At 45.3% G+C, this 19,680-nt stretch overlaps 1 protein-coding gene across 1 annotated transcript in view; it reads left to right on the top strand.

Moving 5' to 3' along the window:
• Positions 1–19,680, top strand: part of PDS5B (PDS5 cohesin associated factor B) — a 252,523-nt gene that overhangs the window by 156,572 nt on the left and 76,271 nt on the right. Inside the window, exons 18-21 of the mRNA XM_065403763.1 lie at positions 9,227–9,332; positions 11,938–12,098; positions 18,585–18,708; positions 19,498–19,656. Coding sequence (XP_065259835.1) covers positions 9,227–9,332; positions 11,938–12,098; positions 18,585–18,708; positions 19,498–19,656 — 550 coding nt within the window. The remainder of the gene's footprint in view (positions 1–9,226; positions 9,333–11,937; positions 12,099–18,584; positions 18,709–19,497; positions 19,657–19,680) is intronic.

Here is a 19,680-nt window from a genome sequence, read left to right as displayed (position 1 = left end):
GAGGTTAGGCCTTCAGGTAAACATACAAAAATCTACTCTGACACCAGTTCTACACCTGGAATTTATTGGGACAGACTCAACTCTCTCAAGGCAACTGGCTCCCTACCAACAAAACAATTTCTGACTTTAACCAACTTGATCTCCACAGCGCAAAACAGCTCACAAGTGTCTGCAAGAACTTGCCTACAAATTCTAGGCCACATGGCCGCCACGACCTTCATCGTCAGACACGCCAGACTACATATGCAGTGTCTACAAGCGTGGCTCCAGACAAATTATGTCCCACACAGGCATAGTATAAAGCCTCACTATGCCGGATGCAATAAGACTCCCTTTTGTGGTGGACCAATCCAGACCTCATCGTCAGAGGGGGTGCTCTTCCACAGTCGCTCACCATCACCACAGATGCATCCCTTCTAGGTTGGGGAGCACACCTGAAACCACACTCTATACAGGGCCAATGGTCCACAAAGGAGTCCTATCTTCATATAAACCTGCTAGAACTGCGAGCGGTTTGGAACGCTTGCTACCACTTCTTACCAATAATCAAAGACCAGACGGTGCAGATCCTCGCAGAGAATGTGGCTTGTATGTTTTACATAAGCAAACAAGGAGGAGCGCAATCACACTCCCTCTGTGTGGAAGCCGTGCGACTTTGGCAATGGTGCATCAAGCACAATGTCCATATTACAGCATCATATCTACCTGGTTGCCAGAATACCACAGCGGATACCCTGAGCAGGAACTTCTATCAGGACCGCAAGTGGGAGTTGAATATACATGTACTCCTAAACATTTTTTGGACTTGAGGGTTTCCAACAATAGATCTTTTTGCAACTGCACAAAATATCAAGTGCCCCCAGTTTTGCCCCAGGGCAGGACTCGGTCCACATGCTCTGGGTGATGCCTTCCTCATCAAGTGAAACGCTCACCTCCTATGTGCCTTCCCTCCCATCCCCCTTCTAGTCCATGTGCTTCACAAGATCAGACAAGACAGATCCAGAGTGATCTTAATAGCCCCCACATGGTCGCGACAAACATGGTATCCTTACCTTCTCCACATGGAGGTCTGTCCACCACGTACACACCCACTTCTTCCTTGGCTGCTATCGCAAGACATGTCATCCATCTGGATCCCCAAAGACTCCCATCTCAAAGCGTGGTTACTGCATGGCTTTCGGGATCTGAAATGACATGTTCCACAGATGTACAAAACATCTTGTTAAACAAATGGAGGACAACTACCTGACTCTCATACATACGTAAGTGGAGGCGATTTGACTCATGGTGCCAATGCAAACAGGCCGCACTTATGTCAGCCCCCTTACCTCTCATTCTAGACTACTTGCTAGAACTAAAACAGATGGGCCTTTCCATGAGTTTAATATGAGTACATCTATCCGTTCTCGCAGCATTCAATTACAAAGTAGACGGATTCTCTACTTTTACACACTCGCTTTCTTAAGGGCCTCTCTAATTCCTACCTGGAAGTTCGAAATCCTAACCCACCATGGGACCTCAACTGAATCCTCCGTACCCTCACCGCCCTCCATTTTAGCCTATGACTACAAGCTCCTTGCTACACCTTTCCATGAAGGTTGCATTCCTAGTGGCCATTACATTCACCAGGAGGGTGGGAGAATTGGGAGCTCTCATGGCTGGCCCACCTTACATTATATTTTTCAAAGATAAAGTATCCCTCAGACTACATCCTAAGTTTCTACTTAAAGTTGCCTCATCCTTTCATCTCAACCAAACAATCCACTTACCAACACTTTTCCCCAAACCACATGTGGATAGGTGACAGTCCAGATTACACTCCTTGGATGTCCGCAGGCTATAGCCTTCTACATTGATAGAACAAAATCTTTTTGCAAGTCTCCAAAACTGTTCATCTCAATCGCCAAACGATGAAAAGGCAACACCATATCCAAACAATGGCTATCCAAATGGATATCAGACTACATAAAACTTTATCTCTGGCATGACCGACAACCCCCTATGGGGATCCGCACACGTTGTACCAGAGCCCTATCAGCCTCTATAGCGTTTCTTAACAATGTTCCCATCACGGAAATCTGTAGTGCCACAACCTGGGCCTCACCCCACACATTTACCCAGCATTACGCTTTCCAACAACATGCATCTTCCGATACCCTGTTCGGTCCCACTGTACTCTCATCTGCTATGACTTCAGCTCTCTCCTTCCATCGGAGGGCACTGCTCTGAAGTCACCAAAGTGGAGCACCCACGGGGACATCACTCAAAGAAGAGGAGAAAGTTACTCACCTTGTGCAGGTGGAGATGGTTGCACAAAGTCAGTTAACCGCCTGAAGCAGCACAAGACAGAGACCACGCATGTGTGACCCAATCGGGCACTGCTACCATAAATCTCTGATTACGAGCGCAGGGATGCATGGACACCTAAATTAGAGCACTCACAGGGGGACACATCTCGAAGAACCTACGTTCCTGCACAAGATGAGTAACTTTCTCTTATGTCCGTGATGAGAGGCGGAAATGGGCAATAGAGGAAAAAGAAATGTCTTGAACAGACAGTCAGGGGCCTATCAGAATTATCATAATTAGTATGGTGAAGTGCATTGAGGAAGTCTCTGAAGGACATGACCAGAAATGTGTATTTGAGACTTTGGAGGTCCTAATTGGACATCTGTTCTTGTAGCTTCTGCCAGTTAAGGACAAAAATGGAGAATACTGCCAGGGTATTGATGCACAACTTAAGAATTGGCATACATTTTTTTTTTAATGAATTAATGAACAGATCCCCATCAAAGTGTAAACTACATCTTAATCAAAAAATGAACAGTCCAGAAAACAGTCAGGTGACATTAGAGAACATGATACTTGCAGTCAGACAGTTAAGATCAGATGCTTTCTTTTCTTGACAGTATTTCATCAGATTTGCTAAAGAGTGGAGGCTCAGATTTAGTTCACTGGTTTCAAAGAGTTATCTTAAATTTGAGAAACCAGCCACATTTCAGAAGATTGGAAAAGGATCTGCGTCATCCCTTTTTTCAAAAAAGGAAAGCAATAATCCTTGCTCAAATTATAGGGGAATAACACTGCTGTCAGTCCCAAGGAAGGTGTCTACTAAACTGACTGGAATAATGTCTTAATCCAAAAATGAGGGACAACGAGTGTGGTTTCCATACAGGTCATTCATCAATCCATGCTACATATGTTCTGCAGAATGTAATTGAAAAACAACTAGAGTGACAACAGGAAATTGGCATCACATTTGTAGACTTTGCAGCCGCTTTTGCTGCATCAGTCAGCACCGTGGATACTGCCACGCCAGTATGGAGTGTCTGAGGACTTAGTATCCCTAGTGGAGAAACTATATAGTGATCCATTGACGGTCACACAGCTAAATGTTCGTATTAGACTGATTTTCAGTAGAACCAGGAGTACACCTTGGATGTGTTTTTTGACTGTTATTTAATGTTCTGATAGACCATGTGATGGCAAAGCTGATTGAGGCCAAAGTAGCAGGTGTGAAATTAAAAATTCATCTTTAGCGGATCTAGAGTATGCAAATTATATTTCCTTATTTGGAGAGCCTACTGACCAACTGCAGCTAATGCTGGAAGAGCTGTGAAAAAGTGCAGAATCTGAGAGACTTGAGATCAGTGGGAGTCACGGCCCATGTGCAGTGGGTGAGTGCCTCCATGTCGGCCTTCCTCGCAGAGATGCTGTGTCAGGACATTTGTAAAGCAGCCATGTGGTCCTCCATCCACACCTTTACCGTTCACTACACTATCATCCCAGCAGTGGTGGCAGATATGACAGTCAGACGCAATGTCTTACAACCTATGACTTCTTGCGAGTCCTCGCACCCACTTCCATTCTGAGCACTGCTCGCTACTCACCCACGTCTGGAATCCAAATAGGGACCATCACTCGAAGACAAAGAGGAGGTTACTTGCTATAATTGGAGGTTCTTCAAGATGTTTGGTCCCTATTTGGATTCCAATATCCACCCTCCATCCACTCTACTGCAGGTTCTATTGCTTGCTGGTAAGAGGGACTTGGAGCAGCATCAACTTACCACGCAGCCAACTCACGATGAATGTGTGGGTCAACGGGCACTACTACAAACAGTTGCAGCTCTGGTGCATGGTGCGCATGCACACCCACATCTGGAATCCAAATAGGGACCACACAGCTCAAAGAACCTCCAGTTACAGGAAGTAACCTCCTCTTTCAGTGTCTTCAAAGGCTTCCGTTTGGGTTGTGGGATGTCTGCGTGACAACTAAAATATAGGTGTTCAACATGGTAGTGATGAGAGCTGTTATATGGAGCAGAAACATGGCTGTTAAAAACAGCTGAGGTGAGGAAACTAAACAGTTTTCTTTGTTAAAAGTTACGGCGTTTGGGAAGTTTGAGAGGGAGTTATGGGAGGGAGACATAATATTGCTATGGTTAGGAAGTGCTAACCCTGCTCCTGTCTCCTCCACCTGTGCCTGTATCCACATGGACAACCTAACCATGGATGCCTCTACCCATATCCTGGTGTGGACTTGCAGAGACTGTGGCCTGCATTTCCCACTGACAGAGAGCCAGGCTGGGGGACCATCCAGTGTGAAAGGTGCCTGCTGGTGGAATCTCTCAGGAAGCAGGTGGGAGAGCTACAGGAAAAGGTGGCTAGGCTGAGGAGCATCCATGCCCATGAGGAATTTCTCAAGAGTATTCATATGGAGACATCCAAGGCTGAGGAAGCTATCCAGCTACAGAGAACTGCTGTCACACCACCGTGGCAGGAGGATATGGCTCTTGTCAGAGTGAGGACACTGGTTGCTGGTTACTTCTGGCAGCAGGCAGTGCTCCACCCCTACTCTCAACCCACCCAGCATGGTGATGGAAAACCATTATGCTGCCCTGGCAATGAGTGATGAGGAATCGCCCCCAAAGGTGCAGCAGGAGAAGCCACGTACCCCCAAGGCTGGGAGGATCGCAGCTACCACTCCCAGGAGGAAACATCGGGTAGTGGTGGTTGGTGACTCTCTTCTGAGGGGGATGGAGGCACCCATCTGTAGTCCTGATATTGCATCATGGGAGGTATGCTGCCTGCCAGGGACCCATATCCGAGACGTTTATGGAGGAATTGTCGAGGATCATCTGGCCCTCTGACTACCCCCCCATGCTACTCATCTGTGTAGGCACTAATGATACTGCAAGGTATGATCCTCAGCAGATCAGAGGTGACTACAGGGCTCTGGGAGTAAGGGTGAAGGAGTTGGGAGCGCAGGTGGTAGTCTCTTTGATCCTTCCAGTCAAGGGTTGGGGCCCAGGTGGAGACAGATGCATCCTAGAGGTGAATGCCTGGCTGCAAGGATGGTGTCGCCAGGAGGGCTTCGGCTTCCTTGTCAACGGAATCCTGTTCCAGGAAGGACTGCTAAGCAGAGATGGGGTCCACCTATCGAGGAAGGGGAAGAGAATATTTGGATATAGACTGGCTAACCTCCTGAGGAGGGTTTTAAACTAGGTTCGAAGGGGTCAGGTGACCAAAGCCCATAGATAAGTAAAATATATGGAGACTTGAGAGAAGGGTCGGAATTTGGGGGAAGCATGGTCTGTTACAGCAGGGATAAGGGAGAGACAAGGCAGAACTGGGGGTGGGGGGAAGGGAAATCAAATCAGTATCTTAGATGTCTGTATACTAATGTGATAAGTATGGGGAATAAGCAGGAAGAACTCGAAATGCTAGTAAATAAACACAACTATGATATAGTTGGCATCACATATTGACTTGGTGGGATAATATGCATGACTGGAATATTGGTATAAAGGGTACAGCTTGCTCAGGAAGGACAAGCAGGGGAAAAAGGGAGGTTTTGCCTTATATATTAAAAATGTATACAGTTGGACTGAGGTTGAGATGGAAATAGAAGACAGATTTGTTTTAAAGTATCTGGGTAAAGATAAAACGGGTAAAAAGCAAGGGTGATCTCATGGTAGGAATCTACTACAGGCTACCTAACCAGGACAAAGAGGTGGAGGAGGCTTTTTTTAAACAACTAACAAAATCATCCAAAGCACAGGACTTGGTCATGATAGGGGACTTAAATTACTCCCACATCTGTTGGGAAAATAACACAGCAGGGCACAGGTCAAATGACAAAGGATGAATATAAACAACACAAGTATGTAGGGACAAAATTAGAAAGGCCAAGGCACAAAATGAGATCAAACTAGCTAGAGACATAAAGGGTAACAAGTTTCAGAGTAGCAGCCGTGTTAGTCTGTATCCGCAAAAATAACAGGAGTACTTGTGGCACCTTAGAGACTAACAAAATCCACAAATACAAATACAATCTACAAATACATTAGAAGCAAGAGGAAGACCAAGGACAGATTAGGCCCATTACTCAATGAGGGGGGGAAAACTAACAGAAAATGTGGAAATGGTAGAGGTGCTTAATGACTTTCATGTTTCGTTTTTGACCAAGAAGGTTGGTGGTGATTGGAAATCTAACATAGTGAATGCCAGTGAAAATGAGGTAGGATCAGAGGCAAAAATAGGGGAAGAACAAGTTAAAAATTACTTAGACAAGTTAGATGTCTTCAGGTCACTGGGACCTGATGAAATACATCCTAGAATATTCAAGGAGCTGACTGAAAAGATATGAGCTATAAATTATATTTGAAAAGTCATGGAAGACGGGTGAGATTCCAGAAGACTGGAAAAGGGTAAATATAATGCCAATCTATGCAAAGGGAAATAAGGACAACCCAGGGAATTACAAACCAGTCAGCTTAACTTCTGTACCCAGAAAGATAATGGAGCAAATAATTAAGCAATCAGTTTTCAAACATCTAGAAGATAAGGTGATAAGTAACAGCGTGGATTTTTCAAGAACAAATCATGTCAAACCAACGTAACAGCTTTCTTTCACAGCGTAGCAAGCCTCGTGGATGGGGGGAAGCGGTAGACTTGGTATATCTTGACTTTAGTAAAGCTTTTGATACTGTCTCGCATGACCTTCTTATAAACAAACTAGGGAAATGCAACCTAGATGGAGCTACTGTAAGGTGGGTGCATAACTGGTTGGAAAACCGTTCCCAGAGGCTAGTCATCAGTGGTTCACATACATGTTGAAAGGGCATAATGAGTGGGGCCCCGCAGGGATCAGTTCTGGGTCCGGTTCGGTTTGATATCTTCATCAGTGATTTAGATAATGGCATAGAGAGTACACTTATAAAGTTTGTGGATGATACCAAGCTGGGAGGGGTTGCAAGTCCTTTGGAGGATAGGATTAAAATTCAAAATGATCCGGACAAACTGGAGAAATGGTCTGAATTAAATAGGATGAAATTCAATGGGGACCAATGCAGAGTACTCCACTTAAGAAGGAACAATCAGTTGCACACATACAAAATGGGAAATGACTGCCTAGAAAGGAGCACAGTGGAAAGGGATCTGGGGGTCATAGTGGATCACCAGCTAAACATGAGTCAACAGTTGTAACGCTGTTGCAGAAAAAGAAAACATAATTCTGGGATGGATTAGCAGGACTGTTGTAAGCAAGACATGAGAAGTAATTCTTCCACTCTACTCCGCGCTGATTAGGCCTCAACTGGAGTATTGTGTCCAGTTCTGGGTGCCACATTTCAGGAAAGACGTGGACAAATTGGAGAAAGTCCAGAGAAAAGCAACAAAAATGATTAAAAGTTAGAGAACACGATCTATGATGGGAGATTGAAAATGTATTTGTTTAGTCTGGAAAAAAGAAGACGGAGAGGGGACATAACAATTTTCAAGTACATAAAAGGTTGTTACAAGGAGGAGGGAGAAGAATTGTTCTTAACCTCTGAGGATAGGACAAGAAGCAATGGGCTTAAATTACAGCAAGGGAGGTTTAAATTGGACATCTGGAAAAACTTCCTCTCAGGGTGGTTAAGCACTAGAATAAATTGCCTAGGGAGGTTGTGGAATCTCCATCATTGGAGATTTTTATGAGCAGGTTAGACAACACCTGTCAGGGATGGTCTAGATAATACTTAGTCCTGCCATGAGTGCAGGGGACTGGACTAGATGACCTCTCGAGGTCCCTTCCAGTCCTATGATTCTATGATTAACATCCATTGGTTTGATTTAATCATAAACAAGGAGATACTTAGGTGATCCCGACAAGTTGCAGTCTTGAACCAGTTGAGAAAAAGATGACTGCAGTGGTGCGGTCATGTACAACACGTAGAAGAAGGTACACTTTTACAGAAGGTTTCTAGAGCTAAGATCGAAGGAAGTAGAGTACGAAGCCAACCACAAATGATGTTGGAAGATGCAATTATGAGGGGTTTAAGCCTAAACTCTTCCGTACTAACTCTTGGTGAAGGAAGAAGTATTTGCAAGGGATCGTTCAAGATGGAAGTCCATTTTGCACACCACCATGGCTACATCTTAGCAATGTGAAACTGTTGCTGCTTAACTATAGCTGTTGCTGCCAGCTCCATCTTCAATTCAGATATGTTTTTAAGAGCGACCAGAAGTAATGTGTCTGAATGTGTTTTGACTAGGCCCAGTTAGGAAACTGAATTTCTGTCCTGGGAAAATGTTTGAATTTTTTGAAAAAATGTCACGCTAAACTCCCTTTCTGCCAGAGCGAACCCAGGGATTACTGACGATATTTTTCAGGAGTATTGCCAAACATGTTTAATCAGGCAATCACAGCTTCCCTTTGAGTGTAATACAAGGAAGAGCAATCAAGCTTTACCTCCAACTTTACAATATCTGTCATCTTTAATGTACACTTAAAATCTATACTTTTTTCTTTCTATTTCACCACTCAATTCCTAAAATTCTGGCTTTAGGCTAAATAATGAGCAACCTCTGAGTTTATCAGTTCTAAGAAACCATGATAGCCAGTAATCTCAAGTGGAAAAATAATATTTTAACTCTATCTTCATTTCCTAGTAGCACTTAAACTATTCACTTATTTCACATTGGTCCCCCTTAAACAGAATAATTTATTTACAGCTTATTTATTCATTACTGTAAACAAGGCATTTTTGTGAGCGTAAATATTACATTAGAGCCATCATCTCAAATTATATATTAGGGAAGAGCAATCAGATATTTGTGTGAGGCTGATTAACAATGCCTTCCTAATAGATTTGAACTTAATGTTTTAAAAATGGACATGTTAGCTGAAATCTGCAGTAATTTGTACCTTTGAGTCAACATACTGTTTTTCCATTTCTCAGTGCCCTTATCAAGCAAGTAAACAAGTCTATAGATGGAACAGCAGATGATGAAGATGAGGGTGTACCTACTGATCAGGCAATCAGAGCAGGTCTTGAATTGCTTAAGGTAAATATTCTCTTGTTGTTCAGTGAACATTAAGATAGCTTTGTTAAAATTCTCTAAAGTAACTTTGTTAAAATATATTAATTCTCAATTTCTACTATAGGCTTTTCAGCAGTTATCCAGCAGAAAATGTTTTCCATACTCTTCACATTTAATCAGTGTGATAGAGCAATAGAAACTATAATTGCAAGCTCAGTATCTTTTCACAACTATTCTCAAACATTACTGTGTGTCCCTTTTTCATGCATGATGTAAATAACAAGGCAGTGAGTATATTTATATACCATGCTATATATTAAATTTTATTTTAAAATTGAAAGTATTCTCTTTTGGAGGATTTGGGTCCAAGCTATAGCTATTGGAGTGTGCATTTGCCTGCACTTGATCCCTCACCTCTGTTTTACTTAGTTCTTCTTTTGGTCTTATTCCTTTGTCCTGTTTGTTGTACGTACACACACACACACATGTTAGTGCAACCATTTTCACCTTTATCATATGTATTGTCTTGTGTTGCTGCATAACTTTGCAATCCGGGTACTGTTTGGTTTGATTGGCGATCCTTCAATTTGAGGATGATCTCTACCATGGATTTACATATGGGTCCTGAGATGACTCAGGAGTCTGATACTGGAACCACAAATCCACCCACAGTAGCTACAGAGATTTTGTGGCAGGCCAGCAGCCTGCTAGGAAGAAGTTTTCTTTTTCCTTCCTCCTCTCTCCTTTTTCAGCTTCGAGGGCAAGGCGCTTCTCAAAGCAGGTCACTGCCTGATAGAGGATATGGTGCCATTGGGGTCAGATGGTCACTTGCTCTTCCCAGCTTGTGATGTCCACATCAGTTTTATTAAGACCTGCTTTCAGTGTGTCTTTGTAGCGTTTCCTGGAAGTTCTTCTTCACACAACGCACAGTCAACCTGTGGAACTCCTTGTCCTAGGAGGTTGTGAAGGCTAGGACTATAACAGGGTTTAAAAGAGAACTAGATGGAGGTTAAGTCCATTAATGGCTATTAGCCAGGATGGGTAAGGAATGGTGTCCCTAGCCTCTGTTTGTCAGAGGGTGGAGATGGATGGCAGGAGAGAGATCACTTGATTTGTTAGGTTCACTCCCTCTGGGGCACCTGGTATTGGCCACTTTCAGCAGACAGGATACTGGGCTGGATGGACCTTTGGTCTGACCCAGTATGGCCATTCTTATGTTTTTATGTTTATGGCATCAAATACATTAATGCTGTAGAGTACAGCCTCAAGTTTATGAAGGTCTTCTGGGTCACCAAAAATTGACAGTTGGATTCCAACAGTTAAAGATGCGAACTCTGTAGACTTTGAAGTCTGCAGAACATACAGCCCAGATTATGCAGAGATTTGAGGCCAGCTGGTTTAACAATATGGGAATTTGGGGATGTGGAAGGGTGAGTGTAGGTGTTTAACATCCCTAGTTGAAGATCTGTGCAAGTGTGGACAAAGCTGGAAGAAGTCGGGAATGAAAGGGTAGATTTGACTTGTCATCAGAGGTGGTAAGAGACCATAGGAGCCATGATGTCGCTCAGGAAGACGATGGAGAAAGATGGATGGGGGGAGGAAAGATGGGGGGAGGGATAGCTCAGTGGTTTGAGCATTGGCCTGCTAAACCCAGGGTTGTGAGTTCAATCCTTGAGGGGGCCACTTAGGGATCTGGGGCAAAAATCAGTACTTGGTCCTGCTAGTGAAGGCAGGGGGCTGGACTCGATGACCTTTCAAGGTCCCTTCCAGTTCTAGGAGATGGGATATCTCCATTAATTTATTTAATTTATTTATTATTTATGGATCTAAGACAGAACTGAACTGTGTGAATATCAACAAAGAAGAGAGGGAGGAGGAAGAGAATTCACTGAAATTAATGCTGATGAAGCAGTGAGCAGGGCTGGAGGAGAGCTAGGAAAGCATAGAGTCCACAGAAGCACAAGGAAGAGAGGGATAGTCAGGAATGTGAAAGGCAGCAAAGAAATTATGGAGTATGGAGAAAAAGCACACAATTTTGAAAAAGATGTCATTAGTGATTTTTCATGAAGACCGTTTTAGCAAAGTGGAGAGGACATAATCAGGTGTGAAAGGAAGGAAGTTGAAGCTCCAAAAAATCAACAGCCTACTCAAGTCGATGAAGGGAAGAAGAGGTGATAGAGGATGAAGTAGGATCAAGTAGAATGTTTCTTTACGGTCGGAAATAGTCTGTTCTTTGAGATAAAAGGGAAAGAGCCAGGAAAGAGAAAAGGAGGTGGCAAGGCAGGATGGAATAGGATGGCATTGGCAGTGTAAAGGGTTTTAGGGATAAATGTTTTCAGAGACCTCACTGTTGGACAAAGGAAAAAAAACAATCAAAGGATTGTGAAAGGAGGCCGAGGATGGGGAAAGCAAATAAACATTATTAAGACCATGGGCAGAGGGAGATGGGTGAGCAGAAGTGGAGGGAAAGAAGGTCTTCAACAGAGAGGTGAGAGATAGGATTGCTTTTCCAAAAACTGCAGTGTATTCTAAGGGTTCAAAATATGGCAGATAACATTTGATCATTTAAACAATTGTGTGGGTGTTTGTTTTTTAAGTTAATATGTGACTTGTCACTTTCTTTTTGCAGGTCCTGTCATTTACACACCCTATCTCATTTCATTCAGCTGAAACGTTTGAATCCCTTCTGGCTTGCCTGAAAATGGATGATGAAAAGGTGGCAGAAGCTGCATTACAAATTTTCAAAAACACAGGAAGTAAAATTGAAGAGGACTTTCCTCACATCAGATCGTGAGTTAGATTATACTGTTCTATTTGAGTACAGTTCTTTATTAAATGGAATTCTAGAAATGTTACATTTTATTCATATGGAAGTGCCATATTAAACATCCTTCATTATTATTTTTTTTGAAGGAAAATTTTACTCCAAAGAAAAGTTTGGGGCACTCAGGCTTTTAATAAGAATAGCAGTGCGGTTTAAATAATCTTAAATGCATTAACTGATGAAAGGTAGAAGCACAAGTAATATGTGAAAAGCAATGTTTCTTCGAGTGATGGTCCCTGTTGTATTCCACTGAGTGTTTATGCATGCGCACCATGCGTCCGGAATTGGAGAATTTGGAAGCAGTAATGTCCACTAGTTCTTCTTTGAGTGCTTGCTCATGTCATTTGCATTCTAGGTGTGCATGCGTCCATGTGCATGACAGTTGGAGATTTTAGCCTTAGCAGTACCCGTAGGGCCGGCTGTTGCACCCTCTGGAGTGCCGTGCTCATGCCACAGTATGTCAGGTGCTACCAGTCCTATGCCCTCACAGTTCCTTCTGATCGCCCGTGGTGCTCAGTCGCTTTACTAGTCTTTCTTGCTTAGCAAGAGCTAGTGGTTGTCTACCATTCTGAACTTTGTGATTTAAGGCCATTGTATATAGTTCGCTTTACTAGTCTTAAGTAGTTAAGTAGATCTTAAGTAATTAAGTGTTAGTAGTTAGGGTCTCAGCAGGACTTTGCCCCAGGCGGGGCATGCCCCGGTCTCCCGGGTTCAAGCCCTGCTCTGACTGCAGCAGGTGTATGCCTGCGAGTGACCACCACAGTAGCTGCCTTAAGTGCCTGGGGGTGTCACATGTTAAGGAGCGGTGCTGGATCTACAAAAACTTTCAGCCCCACACCCAGAAGGAGCGGGACATCGGCCTCAGGGCTCTCTTGGTGGAGTCTGCCCTCCGCCCAGCTTCCAAGCCGTCCAGGCAGGTTGTGCCAAGTGCTTCGGCCCCCATGTGCAGCGCATCGCCGGCACCCGACTTCTCCTGTAGCTGTTTGCCATCGCTGGTGCCGAAGAAGAAGGGAAAGAAGCGCACCCCGGTGCTGAGCAAGAAGGCCCAGAGGTCATCTATCAAGGGACGCAGGCCTGCCCACCAGACTGCTCCGGAGCCACATGATCGTGCATCCCTGATTGGGGTGCCCAGCTCCCTTAAAGATCCACCACCGACTCTTGGGAGCAGTAGGGGATCCGCACTTCTGCCTGCATCTTCGTCATTCCAGGCTCCCACAGCGCAAAGAGAGCACAGGTCTCCACCTGCTCTGATGATGACCCCAGTGCCGCAGGACCCAGCTAAGGCTCCCCAAGAGGGCAAGCCCGCCATTAAGACCCCTCAGGAGACAGGGGAGCAATGCCGGTCGCTGGAGAAAAGGCGTTGATCTTCGCTGCTGCGTTGGGAATCCCGGGGCAGATACCAATCGCGTCGTCGGTTGCCCAGGCAAGCTCCCAAATCGACCTGGCCAAATGGTATCGGTTCTCCACGTGGGCAAGGGAGAGGGGTTCCTCCCCCTTCTCCACATGTATCCAGCTCATCCTCGATTACCTCCTGTCCCTTAGGACCCAAGATCTGGCCCCCTCCTTGGTCAGGGTACACCTGGCAGCCATTTCGGCTTTCCACCTCCCGGTGCAGGGCCACTCGGTGTTTTCACACCACATGACCTCACAGTTCCTAAAAGGTCTGGATCGGGCATTCCCTTACGCTAGACCCCCGGTCCCGATCTGGGACCTGAATCTAGTGCTCTCCCGCCTCAAAGGGCCCCCCTTCAAGCCCTTGGCCACGTGTTCTTGGTCCCACTTATCGTGGAAAGTGGCGTTCCTGGTGGCTATCACCTCAGCCCGCTGGGTCTCGGAGCTTAGGGCACTGACCTCTGAATCCCTGTATACGGTCTTCCATAGGGATACGGTCCAGCTCCACCCGCACCCAGCTTTTCTGCCGAAGGTAGTTTCGGCTTTTCACATGGATCAGGACATTTTCCTCCCAGTCCTCTGTCCTAAGCCCCATTCCTCCAATGAGGAACGACGCCCGCACATGTTAGATGTGCGTAGAGCGCTCGCTTTTTACCTAGACCGAACCAGGCCATTCCGGAAATCCCCTCAGCTTTTTATTGCGTCGGCCGAGCGCATGAGGGGGCGACCGGTTTCCACCCAGCGGATTTCCCGCTGGATCACCTCGTGCATACGCACATGTTACGACGTGGCAGGGGTTCCCCTGCCTCCTATAGTGAAGGCTCATTCGACGAGAGCTCAGGCCTCGTCAGCGGCCTACGTGGCTCATGTCCCTATTCAGGACATCTGCAGGGCTGCTACATGGTCCTCTGTCCACACCTTTTCATCGCACTATGCGATTGTCTCCCAAACGCAGGATGACGCCAGGTTTGGTAGGGCGGTACTCCGCCCGGGTAACCCTTAAACTCCTACCCACCTCTATCAGGTATAGCTTGGAGTCACCTACTGTGGAATACACATGAGCAATCTCTCGAAGAAGAAAGGATAGTTACCTGTTCCGTAACTGGCGTTCTTCGAGATGCGTTGCTCAGGTGTATTCCACATCCCGCCCTCCTTCCGCTCTGTCGGAGTTGTCTGGCAAGAAGGAACTGAGGGTGGGGGGAACGCGCAGCCCCCTTTATAGCGCGATATAGAGGCGCCACTCCAGGGGTCGCAGCGGGGCTCCCCCACTACGGGTACTGCTAAGGGAAAAAGTTCCGGCACTGGTGCACGTGGTGAGCACGCACATCTACTGTGGAATACACCTGAGCCACACATCTTGAAGAACACCAATTACGGAACAGGTAACTGTCCTATCTATCATCCTGGCCCCAGTACCCGCGCTTGAAACCCATGAGGGAAACTTCGCCCATCTCCCCATCTCGGGTGCCTTAGAGTAGCTGCTCTGAACAGATGATGGAAGAAGAGCCATTCAGTCCAGTTCCGATGGTACTGCTGGAACAGAAGAGTCCCGTCATCCTCATCTGATGCGGCAATGGCTTTGGCATTTCACCCACCCCATGATGACTGTCTCCAATTCCAGGATCTCCTATGTAAAGTGGCAGGAGAGCTGCACCGTTCCCTGAGGAGATCCAAGACGCACAGCATAAGCTGTGGGACCTACTTCACTCATCAGTGCCAGTTAGAGTTGCTTTGCCAATCAACGATGCCATCCTTGAGTTAGCTAGAACTGTTTGCCATATGCTGGCCACATGTACATTAGAAGACGGCATGTGGTTTATGGCTCTTGATATGTAAGATGCTTATTTTCACATAGACATTCGTCCGTCCACAGACCGTTCCTGAGGTTCACTGTTGGCTTGCACCATTTTCAGTACAGGGTCCTTCCGTTTGGACTTACTGCTGTTGCCATGGACTTCACCAAGTTTTTCTCCATCGTGGTAGCCTACATGAGGCATTATGGGGTCCTTATATTTTCCTATCTTGGCGATTGGCTCCTAGGTGGTGAGGTCCAGATGCAAAGCTCAACTTTCAACCTCCATGTTGCTTGGACTCCTTTCCTGCCTTGGAGTCAGCATCAACATTGAAAAATCAACTTTGGACCCCACACAATCCCTAGATTGTCACAGCATGAGCATACCTACCAAGGAACAGGTTTCAGACTCTGCAAGAACTCATAGCCCGCATAGTCAACAGTCCTTCTGTCATGGCCAGGACTTGCCTATTTCTTCTCGGCCACATGGCCTCCTGCACATGTTACCATCTTTGCTGGCCTCCACCTTTGCTGTATCCAGATGTGTCTCCAAAGAGTTTACTCACCCACGCATCATGCTGACAGTCTCCCCCACCCCCAGTACTCTTTTCCCTCCACTGGTGGATGGACCCATGGCAGATTTGCATAGGGGTTCCCTTTCTTCCCTCCTCCCTGGACAGGACAATCATCACCGACATGTCCCTTGTAGGATGGGAGCGCATGTGCGATATCACATGACATAGGGAACATGGATTCCTTGGGAATCTAGAAAAACAATGAGTCCAGTGGCACCTTAAAGTCTAACAGATTTATTTGGACATAAGCTTTCGTGGGTAAAAAACCTCACTTCTTCAGATGCATGGCCATGCATCTGCATGCACGAAAGCTTATGCCCAAATAAATCTGTTAGTCTTTAAGGTGCCACCGGACTCCTTGTTGTTTTTGTGGATACAGACTAACACGGCTACCCCCTGATACTTGGGAATCTAGGATACACATCAACATTCTGGAACTTTGGGCTGTAAGGAGGGCATGCCAAGCATTTCTCCCGTTCATCGTTCCCATCATGTTCTTATGTTGAACAGCACCACCGTTTACTACATCAGCAAACAAGGCATGAAGTCGCTGCTCTGTGTATAGAGGCAGTCAACCTCTGAAATTGGTGCATCGCCCACCAGATCCTGTTATGTGCAGCCTATCTCCTGGGGACTCAGAATGTGATTGCAGACTTGCTCGGCAGATGGTTTGTGATTGAGCACAAGTGGGAACTACACTACACTGTAGTGCACAACATCTTCAACCAATGGGGGGCTCCGATCAGCTTTGCTTCCCCCATCAACAACAAATGGAGCACATACTGCTTCGGGGGGATCTTGGTCCTGACTCTCGGGATGATGCTCTCATACTTCACTGGTCAGATCAACTACCTCCTCTTCCACTCCTGCCATGGGTACTCCACAAGATCAGACAACACACAGCAACAGTCATCCTGATCACCCCTGCTGGCCCAGACAGTTCTGGTTTCCCACCCTCCTCCGTATGTCCTCCCATTGCTTAATTCCCATCCCCTCTTTCCCTGATCTACTGATGCAGCACAATGGCAGGATCAGACATCCCAGTCTACAAACACCTCACCTCAAAGCATGGGCATCATTTTTTATGGGCATCATTTATAAAACGGGAGTGTTCATCAGAGGTGCAAAACATCCTTTCCAGCAGCAGGAAAGAGTCCACTAGGCATTCCTACCAGGCCAAGTGGAAATGCTTCAACTCCTGGGACCAACGGAAGGGGCTTTCCCCAGAAAAGGTGAGGATTCCTCTCCTTCTGGACTTCCTCCTGTCATTGAAGGCATCGGGTCTTGCCTTCAACTCTCTCAATGTTCACCTAGCAGCTATTGACGCCTTCCACTCCTTCCCTCCCCTCCCCCGGTGGAAGGGCACTCTTTACACACCCTGTAGAACCTTCCTGCCGTTCAACCCATCACTCCCCAGTGGGACCTCAACCTAGTTTTATCCACATTAATGAAACTGCCCTTCAAACTGCTGGCAGCAAGCTCTATAGCCCTCCTTTTCATGAAAGTCCCCTTGTTGCTATCATTTCGGCGAGAAGGGTCGGTGAACTTGGGACCTTGATGACGGCTCCTCCTTTTATCACTTTCTATAAAGATAAAATCTCCCTGCGCTTGCATCTTAAATTTCTTCCGAAGGTCGTCTCTCAATTTCATCTTAATCAACTCATTCACTTTCTTACCAGCTTTCTTTCTGAACCCTCACACTTCAGTAGAGGAACTACATCTCCACTCCCTCTGTCTGGTGAGCCTTGGCCTTCTTCCTGCAGAGGACAAGACCGATCAGGAAATCTCCTAAACTGTTTGCCTGACCTGTAACTCTTTCAGCTATTGTGGCAATCTCCACACACGGGATCTCCAAGTGGATTTCAGGGTGCATTATACTCTATCAGTTATCAGGACTTCCTCCACACTCTTGGGTGTGGGTCCATTCCATGAGAGCCCAGGCTTCAACCATGACCTCCCTCAATGGCATGCCTCTTGGGGACGTATGTAGAGCAGCCTTGTGGAGTTCAGTACACAACTTTGCTACGCATTACACCTTGGTGCAGGATGCAGTGGCAGATTCTTCCTTCAGCACACCTGTCTTTCACTTAACCATTCCATCTTCATCCTTGCACCCTCCTCTGACTGAGGTACTGCTTGTTAATCTCCCTCAGTGGTATACAATAGGGACCATCACTCGAAAAAGAAGAGGAAGTTACTTGGCTGTGACTGGAGGTTCTTTGAGATGTATAGTGCTTATTTGTATTCCACTTCCCACTCTCCTTCCCCTTTGCTTTGGATCTGTTGGATTTGTGGTAAAGAAGGAAGTGGAGAGGCGGTTGGTCCGCCCATCTCTTTTATCACCTCAGAAAACCGTGAGGTGATCCAAGGGTGCGTGTGCAGACCAATGGACATTACTACTTTCAAATTCTCTGGCTATGGATACATAGTGTGCATGTCTGAAAACTAAATCCATATTACTGTACTTCAGTTACCACAGCCTGTTTCCTAAGTTAATCACTTTTGTAATGCTGGAAAGATGTTCTTTCATATGTAACATTTGTAGAACCAGATGAAGGACAGGGAAAAAACTGAATTTCCCAAGGAGTCCCCCAGTCATTTGTACAAATAAGTTCTTTTGTATAGCTGTATTGTGAAAGCACGTAAAGTAGCAAACTTACAATTTTTAAAATGTATTCACTTTTTATTTTTAGTGCTTTGCTCCCAGTCTTGCATCACAAAGCTAAAAAAGGCCCCCCTCGTCAGGCCAAGTATGCCATTCACTGCATCCATGCAATATTTTCCAGCAAAGAAACACAGTTTGCACAGATATTTGAGGTAAGAAGAAAAGGTTTTAATTATTTTTCTTTTAATCTTCATATTGCATATTCATATTTATGCCTCTGTATTTTTATTATTTTGTTAAAATGAGTGTTAGAATAACTTGTGTTTCAAGATTAGTTACCACTATCAGTCCTTCCCCAGTACCCAAGACATAAAACTAGGAAATGAACTTTTTTCCTTTCTCCCTTCAATCTCAAATATATAGTTCTTGTTGGTGCAGTGGAGGTAATATTAAAGGGCTCCAATCTTGCTGGTTGAATAGATTCTGGTAGAGGGTCTATGCTTACCTTGTAGTGATTACTGGCTCCAGCAAGCAGTCCTTGATGGTTCAGTTTGTATTTGGAAAGGGAACAGTGTATATCATTCGCTTTCATTGGAAGCTCAGGGTAAATGGGATTAAATGGGACTGATGGAAATTTATGCATTCAGCATCCTTTATAATTAACATTTCTAGTACCTTTCATCTCAAAGGATCTTAAATCACTTTTCAAAGAAGAATCACTTAGTCCACTACTGAAATAGTAATTTTGACATCAATTTAACACAGAAAAATATATCCGTTAATCTAATGAATTCATAATTCCTGCAAGGCTTTTGGGGGGCGGGGGGGGAGAGAGTTGTGTGTGAATGAGGGAGGGAGGGAGAGAGAAAACACATTGTTTCAGTAGCAGGTGAAACTTTTCATTGAATGGAATTTAGTGTTCAATAATAAGTACTATTCTAGTATAGCTAAACTGATTAGATTGGTATGATCTGAATTTGTTGCCTATATTTATCTTTTAGCCACTGCATAAGAGCCTTGATCCAAGCAACCTTGAACATCTCATTACACCATTGGTTTCTATTGGTCATATAGCCATGCTGGCCCCAGACCAATTTGCTGCCCCTTTGAAATCCTTGGTAGCCACCTTTATTGTTAAAGATTTGCTAATGAATGACAGGGTAAGTACTTTTTTAACTATTTGT

This window comes from Emys orbicularis, chromosome 1 (assembly GCF_028017835.1).
Source record: "Emys orbicularis isolate rEmyOrb1 chromosome 1, rEmyOrb1.hap1, whole genome shotgun sequence".
In the NCBI taxonomy this organism is placed as follows: Eukaryota; Metazoa; Chordata; order Testudines; family Emydidae; genus Emys; species Emys orbicularis.
The sequence above is the reverse complement of the archived record's forward strand: the minus strand, read 5'-3'. Positions and strand labels throughout refer to the sequence as shown.